The sequence below is a fragment of the Chiroxiphia lanceolata genome, chromosome 1, assembly GCF_009829145.1.
Source record: "Chiroxiphia lanceolata isolate bChiLan1 chromosome 1, bChiLan1.pri, whole genome shotgun sequence".
Taxonomy (NCBI): Eukaryota; Metazoa; Chordata; class Aves; order Passeriformes; family Pipridae; genus Chiroxiphia; species Chiroxiphia lanceolata.
The window spans coordinates 67414656-67430312 of NC_045637.1; the positions used below are offsets into that span (position 1 = coordinate 67414656).

General features: G+C 39.2%; 1 protein-coding gene across 1 annotated transcript in view; it reads left to right on the forward strand.

Annotated features, from left to right (window-relative positions):
* MOCOS (molybdenum cofactor sulfurase) overlaps window positions 1-15657 on the forward strand; it is a 210725-nt gene that overhangs the window by 158607 nt on the left and 36461 nt on the right. Inside the window, 1 exon segment of the mRNA XM_032682306.1 lies at window positions 13497-13613. Within this exon segment, the coding sequence (XP_032538197.1) occupies window positions 13497-13613 (117 nt within the window).

Genomic DNA, 15657 nt, shown 5'->3' on the forward strand with positions numbered 1-15657 from the left:
AGTGTCCTCTAGTTTGGTTGTCTGTGGTCTGCACATTTATGTGGATTTACTGGGTAGTCTACAAATACAATCTAATGAAGTTAGAAGAACACAGTTTCAGAAGGCTCCCAGAAAACATTTTTGGAAATTTTTAATGAAGGGAAAATTGGATGGTGTTTCTATCTGACATGCCTAATACTAGTGGACACCAATTAATGACTCAGGTTGTTTTTCAGCTAGTATATTAAAAGAGAAATGACAGAATGTCCTATTCCTTTATGGATGATATTCCACCTATAATTAATTACTTATAACCAGGCATCAAACCAGTTCTATTTGTCTTTCTGACAAGCAATTGTTATGTGCCCATTGCCTATTATAAGGCACAGTGTGACTAGACATTAACATTTGGTAGCTTGAAAAGGACAATATGACTAACTGATTCCAGAGAAAATATTATGCTTGCAGCAGTTTATTTGGAACATTTGAGATTGGCAAGAACGACTTCATAAGTAGACACTGTCTTCAGAGGATACCAAGCTTACATTTAAGCCTCAAGATTTACATAATTGGCATGATATTCAAAAGTCTGAACTAAGCCCAAGATATTTAGGATGTGAAAGGCATGTAGTGAAATACATGACATTTAACACCACTGTTGAAAAATGAAAACTGAGAAAAAATGATGTCTTTCATCTGTGTAGCAGCAGGGAGGAAAGCTATTCTTACCTGCTCATATGATTGAAATCCATTTCTCAGTGTTATCAGGGTTTAATTACCATAGCTAACAAGGTTGTGCCACTAAACACAAACATTCTTGAATTACATACACGGGGTCAATTGCATCAACAGCAAAGAGCCACAGACTTAGGTTCATCGTTGAGTAAAACCACCATTGCAGCTGAAGATCAAAGGAAAGCATTTCATTAAAGTGAGATACACAAAGAGTCATACCATGCTTGCACTCTTAGGGGTGGCAGCAATTTTTACAGCCTCTTGTCCCAGTATATATGATATAGAATATTTGGATGTAAAGATGTGATAGGGTGGGACTGAAATAATTATGGAAGTTAGTTGAATTGCTATTACTTTTTCCTTTAAATGTTCCTTTGTTATTGATAAAGGGTAACACTGTTTTAGAATATTATACTTGGAATAAACTTGCGTTGCACACTATGTCTATCATTGGTTGAACTGACAGTTTAATTACTAGTTTAGTTATTTTTCTCTAAATGACAATTAAAACAATTAAAGAAGAGGGACTTGCAGACTCTAAACATCAATAGTCACTCCAAGGCTTTGGTTTTTCTTCAGATTTTTCATTAAACATTTCTTTATTTAGAAATAAAACTACTACAGTTTTGAAATTTCCATAAACCTCTTGTCTTTGAGCATTAAAACGGCATTAAACTTCCTCCTTTGAGCTGCACCAAATAATTCCGATGAAAATTATTTCCGTCAGTAAAGTTGTCTCATTACTGTTGGTAGTAATTTGTTCTTGAAATTACTTAGGAGGACATCTGTATTCTTTTCACAGAAGCTACCTGTCCTCTGCAGCGGCACATCTGTCATTTTGGTATGTGTTTATTTGCACTGCAGCACCAAAAAGCCCCAGTTATGAACAGGGGTTAAATTAAGATGAGTACTTGACAGGCCCAGGACATAAAGATGGCCTTTTTGCCGAACGGCTTGTTCGTATATACTTGTCAAGCTAAGAATAGATAATTCTCCAGCATTATAGTTTTTGCTGCTAAGGAAGTGTGGACAGATGAGAGACTGGTGATTTGGAAAGGTGTGAAGGTGCAGGTCTAGAGATGAAGGACCTCAGCTAACTCAGTGCTACAGGATGGAAGCAGCAGAGCTGACATTAAAGCAGCAAACTGTCAGTCTTCTGCTTCCCTGTGAGGCTACCAGAAAAAGAGAGGCAACTAGACCTAGATACTAAAGGAGATTTGTGATGTCACAAAAAATGGCATTACATGTATGCTTGGTGGTGAGCTAATACTGCAGACTTTTCACACAGAATCATCATTAGCTCATTTATTAACAATGAGTGTCTGCAGCCTTTAGCATACATGAATGTCATGTGTTTATACATCCCCATATCCTTCCAACCTCTGGAACGCTGACAGCAGTGACTCAGCTTTAGTTTGCATCTTGGCCATCTTTTTTATCAAAACCTTGCACAGGACTCTACAAGGTTCCAGCCTGGTTGGAATACCAAAGAGGTGTAAGGAAACAACATTGATTTGAAACATCAATCATACACACATACAAAAAGTAGATTTCTTATAACTTAGGTCAAAGTGCAAATGTTGTTGAACGTTCTCTTCCATTTGCAGATGTAAAAAAACCCCCAGCATGTCTGCTATTAGCACCTTTTGTGCTAATATTATTTATAAAATTTTTCTCTTTGATAGGGAACAGAGACCTGTGAAATGTTCTTTGTACATTCAGTAGATAATTGCAGAGTAATTTTATAATCCTTTCACATTTTGTTCTGTAAAGTAAGTATGGAAGCTGGAAGAGGGGAAGGGGGTAAGAGGCACAGGTGGGCAGGTGGAATTTCACCTGAAATATTTGTTGAATTGCATGCACTGGAGAGCTCTTAGCCAGTCACACCTTCCAGTTCAGTGTTTTCTGCCCCAAGTGAAAAATAGCCCTTCCCTTATCAAACTTTTTCTTTTTTCTCTCTGCTGTTTGGAGATAATATATTTTTCTCCTCCTGTACCTAACAGGCTTTAAAAAGTCACCAAACCATCATAGCTGCCTTTTGAAAAATGGCCATAATTTCACATTTCATCTGTGGATTACCAGCACCCATACCTGTTCTGTTTTTTCATACTGGCTCCTTTACTTGGAGCCTGAACCTAAGTAGGAGTAACTTGCTGTGATTGGCTCACCTGCAAAAGTGTCTTGGTATATGTATATATGCTTGCATGTCTCCTAAAAATCCTGTCAGGAAGGGAATGAGCATCAGTCCACTAGCAGTCTCAGCCTTCTTGCCTACCACTTCGCACTTGTGTGTGATAGACAAGCTGCTAAAACAGGAATCAGCTGCCAAAGACAGAGAATGTAAACATTTGGGTTTGCCTAAGGAAGACTCTTCTGCAGTGTTGCATATGAATGATTTTTGCCTCTCTAGACTGAGAACCCTGCTTGCAAAGATTATAATCAGTTTTGTCTAGGAACCTGCATTAGCATGTCCTGGCTCACTCTCATCAATCCAGATAGAGAGAAGGGAGGTCTAGGCTTTGAACTTACTTTCTTCACCCATTTCTCAATTAAAAGAAAAAAATCAACATTTCTCAGCAGATAACTTCTAGTGTGTGTCTCTTCAGCATAAATCTATAATGCAATTTGATGACTGCTCTTATTATGGCATGTGCCCGCTGTCTCACTCGTCTTTCTCTATCTCAACTGCCCTTAAATTAATGTAAGGATCAACTCAATGACACACCGTTGTTTTTTTCCATTCCTTCCTTTGCTTTCTATCATTCTGAAGTGAAGATCAGTGTCTTCCATCAGAATGTGTGGCCCTGAATCACTTACATCCAGTCACTCACTGTGACAACTTCTGTTCCCTGGTAACCTCTTTCTGCCCTCAGTACATGCTAGGAGTATAAGAAGAGGAAAAAACCAGAATGAGATTCCTCCAATAAACAAAAGAAGTTTTGTTTTGTTTTTAACCCCATTTATCCTTCTGCATCCAAAGCATCCTATGTTAGTGAATTGCCTTGTAAGCAGCTTAGCATCCAAGCTGAATTCATCCCTGTGGTTTGAGAAGATGTGGAGGGGGAAAAATAGATCTTAGGATTGCATGGTCATCTTTACTTGAACTTTCCTGCAGCCTCCAGAGGCATTTCATTCTGGAATTCAGCTATATTCAGTACTACAAAATATTTCCTAGCAATTAACCTAAATTTCTCACAGTGCAGCTTAAGTCCGTTATTACATGGACTGGGCAAAGAAAGAGACACCAGTTTGGGCAGGAAAGGAGAACCAAAGAGGATTCCAGACATCCAAGGTGGCAGAAGAGTTGAACAAACAGCCTCAAACAGTGTTGTGTGGTAAAGAAGTGACCAGGGAAGAAACAGAGCAGTATGTACAGGTAGAAGTTATTCCATCTGTTTGTATTTGGACAGGTCTAAAAACAAAAGTAACATGGGACAAAGTGATGTGAGACAGGTTGGGAAATGCACATAAAAGTAGTTATTCTAGGTAAATAACATGGTGACAGCCAGCTCTGAAAGCACTTTCATACTGAAAGCACACTTTCTCTGCTTCAGCGTCATGATGTTCTCTTAAGACCTTCCTATTCCTTAGGTACTATCTTAATGAGTTGTTTCAGCTGGACTTAGATACATAGCCAGGACCTGGCAATGGCCAGGTGAAATGCCTGACTTCTGCTATAAGGCTTTCAGTGTCACCTTGAGGGATTCAATGTCTGTCTTCCCCACTTATTCTAACCTCACAGGAGTAGAGAGAAGATATGTTAAATACTGGCAAATCTTCAGATATCAAGTGGCGGATACACTTCTATATACACACAGCTGATTCAATACATATTCATATCACTGCTAATCGTTACATGATAAAAGGGACCATGCAATACCCAAAGTGGGTAGATTTCTTGAAATACTTGCTGTTTGTGTCTTAGACAATACTCTTGGTTTCACTAGTAGATCAGCTCCAGCTCAGTGTACATGTGGTGTATAGGTATGGAATTAGTGCAATGACAAGATGAGAATTAGAAAAGTGGGGGGAAAAAGGAGCTACAGCATTTCACAGGCACAGGAAGTTGCTACCAGGTCAATTGGATCAGACTACTGGCCAGAGCCTGAAGCCTGATGGTAGCTGCCAGTACTTTTTTGAAATTCATACCATATCTCTACAGGAGAAAGTGGGTAGCTGTTAAGAAATGAGGAGGGATACTTTCTACTTCATTCAATCTATGTGAAATAAATTTTCATAGAAAGTTACTAAGCAAGAGATCTTTGTTGTTCTTCAAATTTAATCCTTTCTTCTCTTTTCCATCAGTTTCTTTTTACTTTCTTGTGAAACAATCATTCAGTTGTGCAAGTGGCATGTGCAGCTTTTTTTCATCTGGGCCACAGAAAATGGAAATACAGCATTTGTTAATTCCAGCTAAGAATGCCTTTGCAGTGGTGGCCATATGACTCTGAGCTAGTTACACTAATGCTTTTAGAAGCATAACCACTCATTATATTAATTTTGATGACTCAGGGAAAGAAAAGTGTTCTCTAACTTGCTTAATGGGATTTTTGGCTGTCTTCCCAATAGCTACCTAAAAAATTGCTGAGCTGATTACTCGCTATTGATTTTAGCTGTGGATTTAGCCATTGATTTCAGGAAGCCAGGGATGGCAGATGGACCTGCACAATAGAATACAAACAGGATTATAAAGATAAAAATATTGTTATGAAGATTCCTGTTGAACATCCACTGATTTCCTTGCTTCCAATTAGTTTTCAATTGTACTATGAATGTCTTGAAGCAGAGAGATAGCAGCAATGCAGCAAACCACTCTGTCTTGTCAATAAATGGCACCTTATTGCTTCAAATTGGAAAGAAATCATTACAATCTGGATCTTTGCTTTGGTTACATGGGACTGGGTGCTCAAACACAAAAAGGAGCTCACAATACAGGAGGCAATTTCATTGATCTAGGTAGGGAATCAGTGACTGAACATAAGAAAGTGCTGTACTTCAGAGGCTTAATGTGATGAATGTTGTTGGTAGTAGTTAGTTGGTAATGAAGCTCTCTTCTTGCTGAGGTAGTAGTGACAGAGTATAAGCTGAGTTGCTTTTTGTAATATCTCCTTGCTGGAGACAAAGACACATGTGAGTTAGTATGCTCGAAATTGCCTACTATTAAACTGCTCATCAGAGCTGATGAAAGTTAGAAAGCTTCGTGAAAGCCTAGACTGAAGGTGTTGCCTAACACTGCTTCTCTGGAGTGTCCTTGCATGTTGCTAAGGAAACGAAAGGAGATAAAAGAAAGATGGTCATAGCTGTTCGGATGAAAGGATCTCAGATGAATGAGGGAGGCTAAATATTTTCTGTTTAGTAGCAGGGCCAAACTGTGGCTCTAATCTATAGACCTCATCACATGGGAGAAATATAAAAAGGCAGTAGCAAAAGGACTGCACTTTTGGCAGTTTTCACTGGATTCCTTTTTCCTTCATCTCGGTAAAAGCAGATCAGCAGCCTTTGAATGCATGCAGTGTCTGGTTTCAGTCCACCATCTGAATCCTTTGAAGACAAAGAGAGCCTGGCCCCACCTTCTCTATTACCTTGCTTGCATCTTCCTACCCTTGCCCTCTCTCCCAATACTGTATAGGACCCTGTATGGCCATAATTAAAGTAATATTTTAACATGGTCCATCATGGGATTTTAACCTTACAACCCCATTTTCAGGGGATAAATACAGACAGAACAGAATTTAAGCAATTTAAAGGGAGGAAAAGGTGGAAAAGATTTTGACTGGGGCACAAATCTATGTCACTAGACTCTTAGTATCATGCACTGCACATTTTAATTCCTAGGCATTCTTTCTACTTATGTTAGTCTGCTACATTCCCTTTTATCTCTCTTGATATGAGTTATAGCTAAGTCTTCTTCTGTGTGGTTTTCCTCTGGCTTCAGCATCTGTGACTAGCAGTAGTTCGACCGAAAGCCTTTAGCCTACAAAATAGCTGGGAATGCTCAGTGGGATGTAGAGATATGAACCTTTTCCTATGACTCACAGTCACTCTGCTGAAGTCAGAGGTAGGAAACCACAGAGGGCTTGAGTTCCTCTTGTTTTCTTTTCTTCCTGGAATCCATCCTTTTCGTGGTGTCACTATAGCAAACCAGATTTTCATTGTCAATTAATGCAGTTTAAACTGAAAAAAAAAAAGTAATTGATTGGAAAGACCTATGGCCATTGAGACAAAGAATCAAAAAAACAAAATCAAGGTGTTTAGCCTACTCATCAGCTTGTTCAGTTTCAAACAGCTGGATTTTGGAGTCATGAAGTTTACATGTTTCAGATAGTCCATACCTTAATTCACTGCATGTACTGCTGTAAAAAATAAACAGATGAAATATGAGATCATGTAGTAAAAAGTCTGTATTTGATTTCTTCCCTGTCATTCTTTGGGGATGAGCCACCTCATCCCCAAATCTTCTAGCTTCTGGTTGTCAGAAATGTAAAGTTATTGTCACTCCTTTAAGCATGGAGGATCTGCAGTTTGCTATGTATATCGCATCTTCCAAGTGAGAATTCCTGAAGAGTGGCAACTCACACATTCTGAATTATGCTGTCATTTCGAGGCTGCTTCTCTCCCCTGCAATCTTACCTGGTATTTGATTGTCTTTAAAACTAGCAGAGAAAATTATCACATCAACTGCAAGGTTCCAAATAAGCTAGCATTTACACTATCAGGACACTGAATTTGAAAATTTCAGTAAATTTCAGTATCTCTGTCTAATACTTAACTGCCTTCTACCAAGGAGATTTTGTTCAGAGTGAGTGATGAATAGATGTAGACTGAAGAGAGATTTACATCCACTCTTCAGTTAGTTTAAACCTATCTCAACAACTAGAGACTCAAAACTGAGAAGAGGGTCGGATTCATCAATATTGAGGGATCCTACCCAGGTGGAAATTATTTCCCTGAGGCGGGAAAAAATACCTTTGTTGCAGGAAACCATGCAGTTAAAACAGTTTAATGATACTGTAACTCAACTAAAATGCTCCCCCCCCCCCCCAATGATTTGGAAACAAGTGCTGATTTTTTTTCTGACCTACTTCTTATTAAATTGTATTAAACAAGATTAAGTATGCATTTACTTCAGCAACAGCATTTCACAGTCAAATACTGGATGACAGAAAGAGCTAGCTTACTTTCTTTCCAATTCCATACCATGAATCAGTGAATTAATTTACCAGTGGATGTGGAGAACAGCGTCATGAAGCCTGTTTTATAACCGGCCATCAGTGGTGTGCAGTGAAATTCTTGTAATGAGCAAATCCATCAGACATACAAACTGCTCTGATATTTGGACACTGTTGAAAATAGAATGAGAAGTCCCGATCCCAATTCCTGAAGGACAGTACCTGCCAGTATTGACTTACATGTTTGGGTTTTTTCAGGACACTTTGTGATGTATTACAAAAAGTTTCTTTATTCATTGGAATAATTCTTGTGCTATTCAGTAAAATAACTTACACAAATAAGAAGTATTTGCTTGAATAAGAACTACAGAATTGTATCCTATGGGAATAACTTCAGCAAGGGTTTCTAAAGAAATCATCATTCTTAGTGAAAGTCTTAGACTTAGTTTATTAGGAATAATGCAAAATTATGTGCTGTTTGTAAGCAGTTACTCTCACTTAGTATATATATTCCTACAGCAAGTATCATTCTCAAACTTATTTCAATGAAACCTGAAACCAGAGAAAAGCTTACACCTTTCAGCTGACTGTCCCAGAGGCCCTGAAGTAAATGGGTAGCAGAAGTCAGCCATTTAGCAAAAGCAGAAAAGTCACCGATGCAGCTGTTTGACAGGGAATGAGAAAGCAGAACACACCAGAAGCTCATTTATTTTCAGAGCTTTCCAGCTACTGGGTGTCAACTAGAATACTGGATATTCAAGAGGGGACTACTGTAAGGTAATGCATTAAAACGAGGAGGGCGAAAAGCTCTCCACTTCAATATTTTTTACATGAAAAAAAAATTGTATTTATCAGGTAAGGAACTATGAAAGAAACCCCAAATGTTCACATTTGATCAATCTGACAACACTAAAAGAAAGCTCACTGAGAAAAAAACAACTGTTTTAAAAAATTGGTTTGGGCGAGCTTTATTAACGTATCTTTATTAGAATTGAAGACCATGGCTTGGAAGTGTGAAAAGAACCTTTTGCTTGTCAAAAGTCAAGATTATGTGACATCAGAAGTGTTGGGGTGTGAGGCACCGTACAGGACCAGGCTCACAGTAAAGAGCTTCAGAGAAAGTAATGAGTGTCAAGGGGCTCTGAGAGGCAGAAGGGACTTACGTAGTGATGTCTTAATTATCATGTCCTCATTGACTGAAATCAGTAAAAATACTGCAAGATTTCTGCATGTGTTTTGCAATTTAATTGTTGCCTTTAAGCTCTGAAAGACTAAGGCCCAACAGTTCCAAATATCATACCCAGGGAATCACCAAAACTGACAATACAAGTACATTAAGCTGTGTACCACTGGTACCATTCATGCTTCTGTGCCTTCACTGATGAATGTATTACTGGTTCCCAAAAGTCAGCTGCCACTGTTACAGACAGAGCTGCAAGCAACATTCTGTATTTCATAACTCTGAACTCAATATGCATTATTGCTCCTTATGGCAATTTTAAAGATGTGCTTTATTTAAGTGAGCTTTTCTTCATTGGAATAACTGTAACAGATGTTTTATGTTCTATTTGTTTTGCTATGTGGTAGCACTGCAGAGAGAGATTAAATTAACTGCCCAAGTAGCATATTTCTAGGGTGAAGCTAAAGAAGAAGAAATCAAAACATATGTCCAAGGGAAAGCCAAGCATGCATGCAAGGGACAGACATTTTGCAGTGCCACCTTTACTGATTCTTTATGTAGTGTCATTGTTTCCAATATGTACATCACATTCCCAAGACCTGCATACATTATCACATTGGTGATAATGAAGTTCAGTTAATACTAAAGCTATGCATAACTTATCTTTGTTCTCTTGTGTCTTGGTTTGATACAATTTGGAGGGACAGAGGTCTTGGACAGAAGCCTCCTCCCTTGGATTCAATGCCATGAATTTCTCCAGTACAGAGCCACCAAATATGCCTGGATGTAAGTGAAAAAATTACTCTTTACCAAGAAGAAACGTTAATAACAAAAGTGATAAAACTGGGTTAAACCAACCAATGAGGAGAAACTTCTCAAGCCCCACCCAGCAGATCAAATCAAGGTGGTGGCCAGTCTCCCCCACCTGGAAAACACACACGTGGCAAAGGGACAGAGACAAGATGGTCACCTTTCCATATGGTTTGCCTCCCCTGCGCCCAGAAAATCTGGCAGGAACAGCTGGAGAGTCACTGCTGGATTGAGGCTGCAGTGCTGGTACAGGCAGTTTGAGCAGGGCTGAAGATGCCCCCAGATGGCTGGAAGGACCTGCAAGACACCTGCTGGGTTCAGCGACAAGACCTGGCTGCTGCAACCTCTGTTGGGTGAAGCGATGGTTGTAGTCCTGTCGACATTGTAGTCGATCCATCACAGTGGTGGTAGAAGCCCCGGGTTGTAAGGAAAAAGTCCTGTGTGGAAGGGAAGACAACCCAGTGTTGAGTAAAGTTCAAGTGTGGTCTTTTATTTGGCTTAGGCTAACTGGGAATGCACCCAGTACCTCCTCTGGAGCAGGGATTTCTACACTAGATGATGTAATACTGGATCACAGGATCAAAGGAGTCTTTGACACCTTCTGAGATATTACAGCTGCCTGTTATGGATCTATTAAGGTCCATCAGCAGAGATGAATATCTTCAGGCCATGTGTGAATTGTCCTGATGCTTCCTCACAGGGGAGGAGTTATTACAGCTGAGTCATTCATGTAAGGGCAAAGAAACAACACCCAGCTTGTAGCCTGAGGTGTGCACACCCTCAGCACTTGGATCGCTACTTTGCACATCATCAGCTTGCACCTGGATTGTCTCAGTCATCAGTATTCCAGTCTTTCACACTTGTGGATACATTCTTCTCCTAGGATAATAGTACCACCCTTATCTCAAGTTCCCATCACAGTCCAAATTAGTAGACATATTTAGGGATAAGATAAAAAGTGGATACCTGAATTCTTGTGTAACCCAGGACATCCTGAATCACAATTCCCATATTCCTTTAATGATCATATGTTTCAATGTATCAATAAACCTTGTCTACTGTACAGATTAATGTATACAACAATTAAAGTATTAGTGTAGAAGGGTATTAGGTTGCTTGGCTAGAATGGAATTACCATTCACTAAGGAAGAGTAATTATTTATTTGCCAAAATTAAAAAAAAAATTTAAAAAGATAATCTCGTTTGCAATTTCTTGAAGTTGTGTCATGGAAACTTCATTACACTACCTACACTTCGATAAGCAAGGCTGCCCCAGCAATGTTTCTTCAAAAAAGTATTAATAATAAAAAGATTGTATATTTTAAAGCTTTTTGTATACTAAGTAAATAAACCCAAACACTGTACGATTTCAGTAGTGAAGTGTCTGTCATGATTTTTTCCTTGCTTGTCATCATTAACAGAATGATAGATCCGCCCACAAGTCACTAGCACCATGACAAACAATGTTATGGCAGGATGACAACTTTTCTCATCTAAAGGAAAAAAGACATCAAGAAAATGTCACTGTTCCCAGATTGAAGTCTTATGACAAAACAAAGCTAGGGACACCACAACAGTCTTTCTCAATAGATGCCTTTTACTGTAACTTCAGTTTGAGAAGCATGCTTTCAACACAGGATATTCTCCAAGGCATTAATTATGAATAGAGATCTTGGGACTGATTCTTTTCTCTGCTTTCCAAGTCTGCATACATGGAGTTATTTTGATTGTATCTCTGTTGGAGAACCAAACCATTTTGAACTGAACTACTGGTGCTGAACATATGTAAGTGTGAACTTGAGAACTTGTGCACTACAGCAATGTAGAATTTCTACTGTATATACAGCACATTTTTGTAGGGAGAACCTTGTGCTCCACACGTGAAAAAGAAACCAAAAAAACCCCAAGAGCTAAATACTATTTAGGTTGAATTATTTCAGCACAGAGTAAGTTCTAGCAGAAGTCTTGTTTTTTCAAGCTGCCAAGATAGTGAATTTAAAAGTGCTTGGTGTCTTAGACAGTTAAACTTGGAGATGTCAGAAGATAGACTGACATCAAAATATTGATGATGCTGAGATAGAAGATAGACTAAATTATACCAGGAAGTATTTGCTATATATATATTTGGCCACTATCCTGTACAGAGGGAATTTATGTAAAAAATAATAAAAGCCAATAGGAATTAAACAGGCCAGAAAAGCTAGGTTGAATATTTACCTAGGTTGAATTGATACCTCAGACAGATAAAGTATGAGCTCAAAGTTAGGGAAGTGGTTAGTATGATGTTGTTGACACTTCCATTCCTGCAGTTCTAGGCTGAGCTGTCACTCTGCATGCAGCTGAGCCCAAGCTTTCTGCGAGGAGGATTCTGTCACTGATAGAGTGGGGTCCTCTCAGTCTGCAGCATGGTTATTCTTGGAGGTCTCAGCATTCCATTTTGTAGAAAAGGAGCAAAAGCACAGAGGGTGCAACTTGTGCAAGATTGTTCTGGAAGTCTGTGGTAGGACGTGTCAGATTTCGTGCATTTGACTGTCCTTTCTGTCAGTCCTGATCAGAAATGTTCATCATTTTTTGTCTAGGAAATAACTGGTGGCAGCTCAGCTAACCTTACCAACTGCTGTTGTTGCATTTTGAAATCAATATAAAGCATTTACAGTTCCCTGCAGTGAGCTTCCATGGTTTCTTAGCTGTGCTAAGAGGATCCCTGTGGTGTGCTTCCCTTGTTTCTTAGCTGTGCTATGAAACCCTGACAGTCCGTATCCTCTGCAGTGCCATCTTCCCATATATGCATCTCCTTCTGAGGCACGCATGGACTTGTGCTTCTGTTCTCTTTGCACATCGTTTTCATTCCTTCCCATTCATGCCAGTTTGTCATCAAGTACTGTATTTCTGCCTATTCATTATTTAGTGGACGATAGAGAAATGGTATAACACCAAACAGCACAGCACAAGGGGAAAATACACCAGGGACTTGGTAGACTTGGTGGTTGTATGTGCAAGACTCAAGGAGGCATTCTAGTTCACTGTCTTTTATGTCAGATGTTATTGCCTACTGACAGGCCAATCCTTCCAGCACTTGTGTTCCAAAATCCCATAGATACTGTCAGTTTATGTAATGAGGATTGCAGTTTCAGATCACCAGAGAACAGAGTTTTCTTTAGCTAACTGAAAAGGTGCCCCAGGCCTCTCTTCAGTCTCCGCAGAAGCAGTTGTAGGTGGTGATTCTGTCAAGACACCAAGTGACACTTTGCTGAAGGTCTGTAATTAACACTACTGATGTGAATAAACCTGTTCACAGGTTTAAAATTAAGCAAATGTATTGGCATTTACAGGATCATGACCTGAACCTATATGCCCTGTTTGTGTGTGTTTTGTATGTAGTAGTCTCACAGTGCCAGGGTAAGCATTTCTGCTTCTATGACTGTTTTCTTCTAGCTGAAATAACAGAGCTGAAAACTCCTAAATCTGTATGGGAATGGTAAAAGCTACAGTAAGTTGTTAATAATTTAGAGACATCATTTACCGTCATTGATTTCTACCTTTAAAACATTGTATCTTGTTGACCACAACTTTGAAATGTTTATTTTTCATTCTGCTCCTATATCTACTGCTGAATTGGGAAGGTGGACAAGATGGCCAGTCTCCACAACATACATGTCCGCACGGGTTGCTTCTGTAACACAGGAGCCTGCCAGATGCATTTGGATATAAGCAATGAGGACATCCGAAGGAACCTGCAGGTTAGTTTCTCAATGTGATTACTTGATAGATATATTGTCTGTGGAAAATACTCAGTGACCCAGAAGACATCTTCTGGCTGTCATTTCTGAATTTCCTGAAGGTGGGAGGTTTGAAGTGGAGCAGAAAATCTGCCTCTGTGTAAAAAAAAAGTATTTAAAAGATAAAGTAAGTGCATCCTGTTCCATGGTTTTAAAGTCTCTGTGACTTTTAGGAATGAAGGTAAATTTGAGTTGCTTTCTCTGGCTTTTTGACTCACCTGCCATGTTAAAGAACTAAATTAACTGAAATTCAATTCATTGAAATTAGGTGTTGAAACAAAATCATTTGATGGACCCAAGGAAGTATTTGTTGCTTATTTCATTGGAAAATAGGAAATTGTACTTGTTCTGATTTGGAGTAACATGAAATCCAGACTTCCTGTGGAACAGAAATTCCTGGACAATTCATCTCATGTTGTTCCTTAGGTATCCTTAATTGTACTTCATAATGTTCAAACATTGTAGGCCTATTGCTGTTGGGTGTTACAGTTTAAAATATGTATGCAAATTGGACAAGAAACAATAAATGGGAACATACAGTGAATCTCAGAGAATGCATTAAATTTAGATGACATCTACTTAGATCACTGGTGTAATTGTTAGAACATGAATGTAAAGACTGTTTGCAATATTACTAATATTTTCCATAAATTCTCATTAAAAGATCTATAGCAGGATGTATTACAGTGAAGTGGGGGAGGCTTCCTGTCTGCATATTTGTCAGAGTTTGAAATTACACTAAATTAATTCAGAGCAATCAAAAATTGTATTAATGGTGTTATTCAAAAGGTAAAAAAAATAAATCTAATGGCTATACTGATATTATAGCTCCCTCATAATTTCCCAGAGACATTTAGATAACTTTTGCAAATACATTTACATGCAGGACTGATAAGATAAGTTCTTAAAGGCAGGGAGGTCTTTAATGCATTCCTTGACAAAATGGTGCTTTGATTTACCATGGAAGCTCTCTCCTCTGAGAAAGGAAAAAAGGGTCTACCCTTCTGCTGAAGTGAAAAATGCCAAATTATCAGCTGCGATGCTCTTAGATGTCCTAATACAAGGAGGATTTTGCTAAGGAGTGAGTGACCTCTTTTAGGTCTGTATCATTTAAATGGGGATAGGTCAAAGTTTTATAGAGAGACACTTAAACTGCAAAAAGTTGCATGATGAGGTTATACAGTCATACAGTCATTATTTTGGGACATTCCATTCCCATCAGTTGTTTGAGAAGTATCAGGATGAGTTATTGACAACATTACTGTGTAGTGGAGGGCATCTTTTTATCACATTATTTGCACATATTCTTCGGTTTCATCTTTTCCCAGCGTGCTGACTGTACTCTTCCTTCCCTGATGAAGATTTACATGTATAAAATTCTTATGATGGGGGACTTTCTGTCCTCAAGGGTCCCTGGAAAAGCATGGTTAGTTTCCTTAGCGTGTTACATAGGAACTAACACATCTGTTCTAGAACAGGCAGCACTTACGAGTATTGAGGCCATGTTGCTGAGAACACAGCTGTGTTGGGCAGGACACGTCTCAAGGATGAAGGACTACCACCTCCCCAAGATCATGCCACTGGCTGCCGCAAGAGAGGAGCTCCAAAGAGGAGATACAAGGACTCCCTGAAGCAACATCTCAGCTTTGGCCACATTCGTCTTCATTGCTGGTCTACCCTGGCCTCCAATCGGGAGGTCTGGAGACACACAATTCATAACGCTGCTGCTTCCTTTGAGAACGCACGCAGGATCACCACTGAAGAGAAAAGACAACGCAGAAAGAATTGTATCCTGCCGATACCATCCAAGGAGTCTTTCTGCTGTGCCTTTTGCAACCGATCTTGTCTATCTCGCATTGGCCTCTTTAGCCACCAGTGCGCCTGTAGCAAATGTGGGTAGAGCCCTTCCCAAATCTTTCTTCGCAAAGCCCAGCCATGATGAACATAGGAACTCATTTACTTATTTGCACGGCAGGAACCTCTCCCCTTAGTCAATCAAGCAATA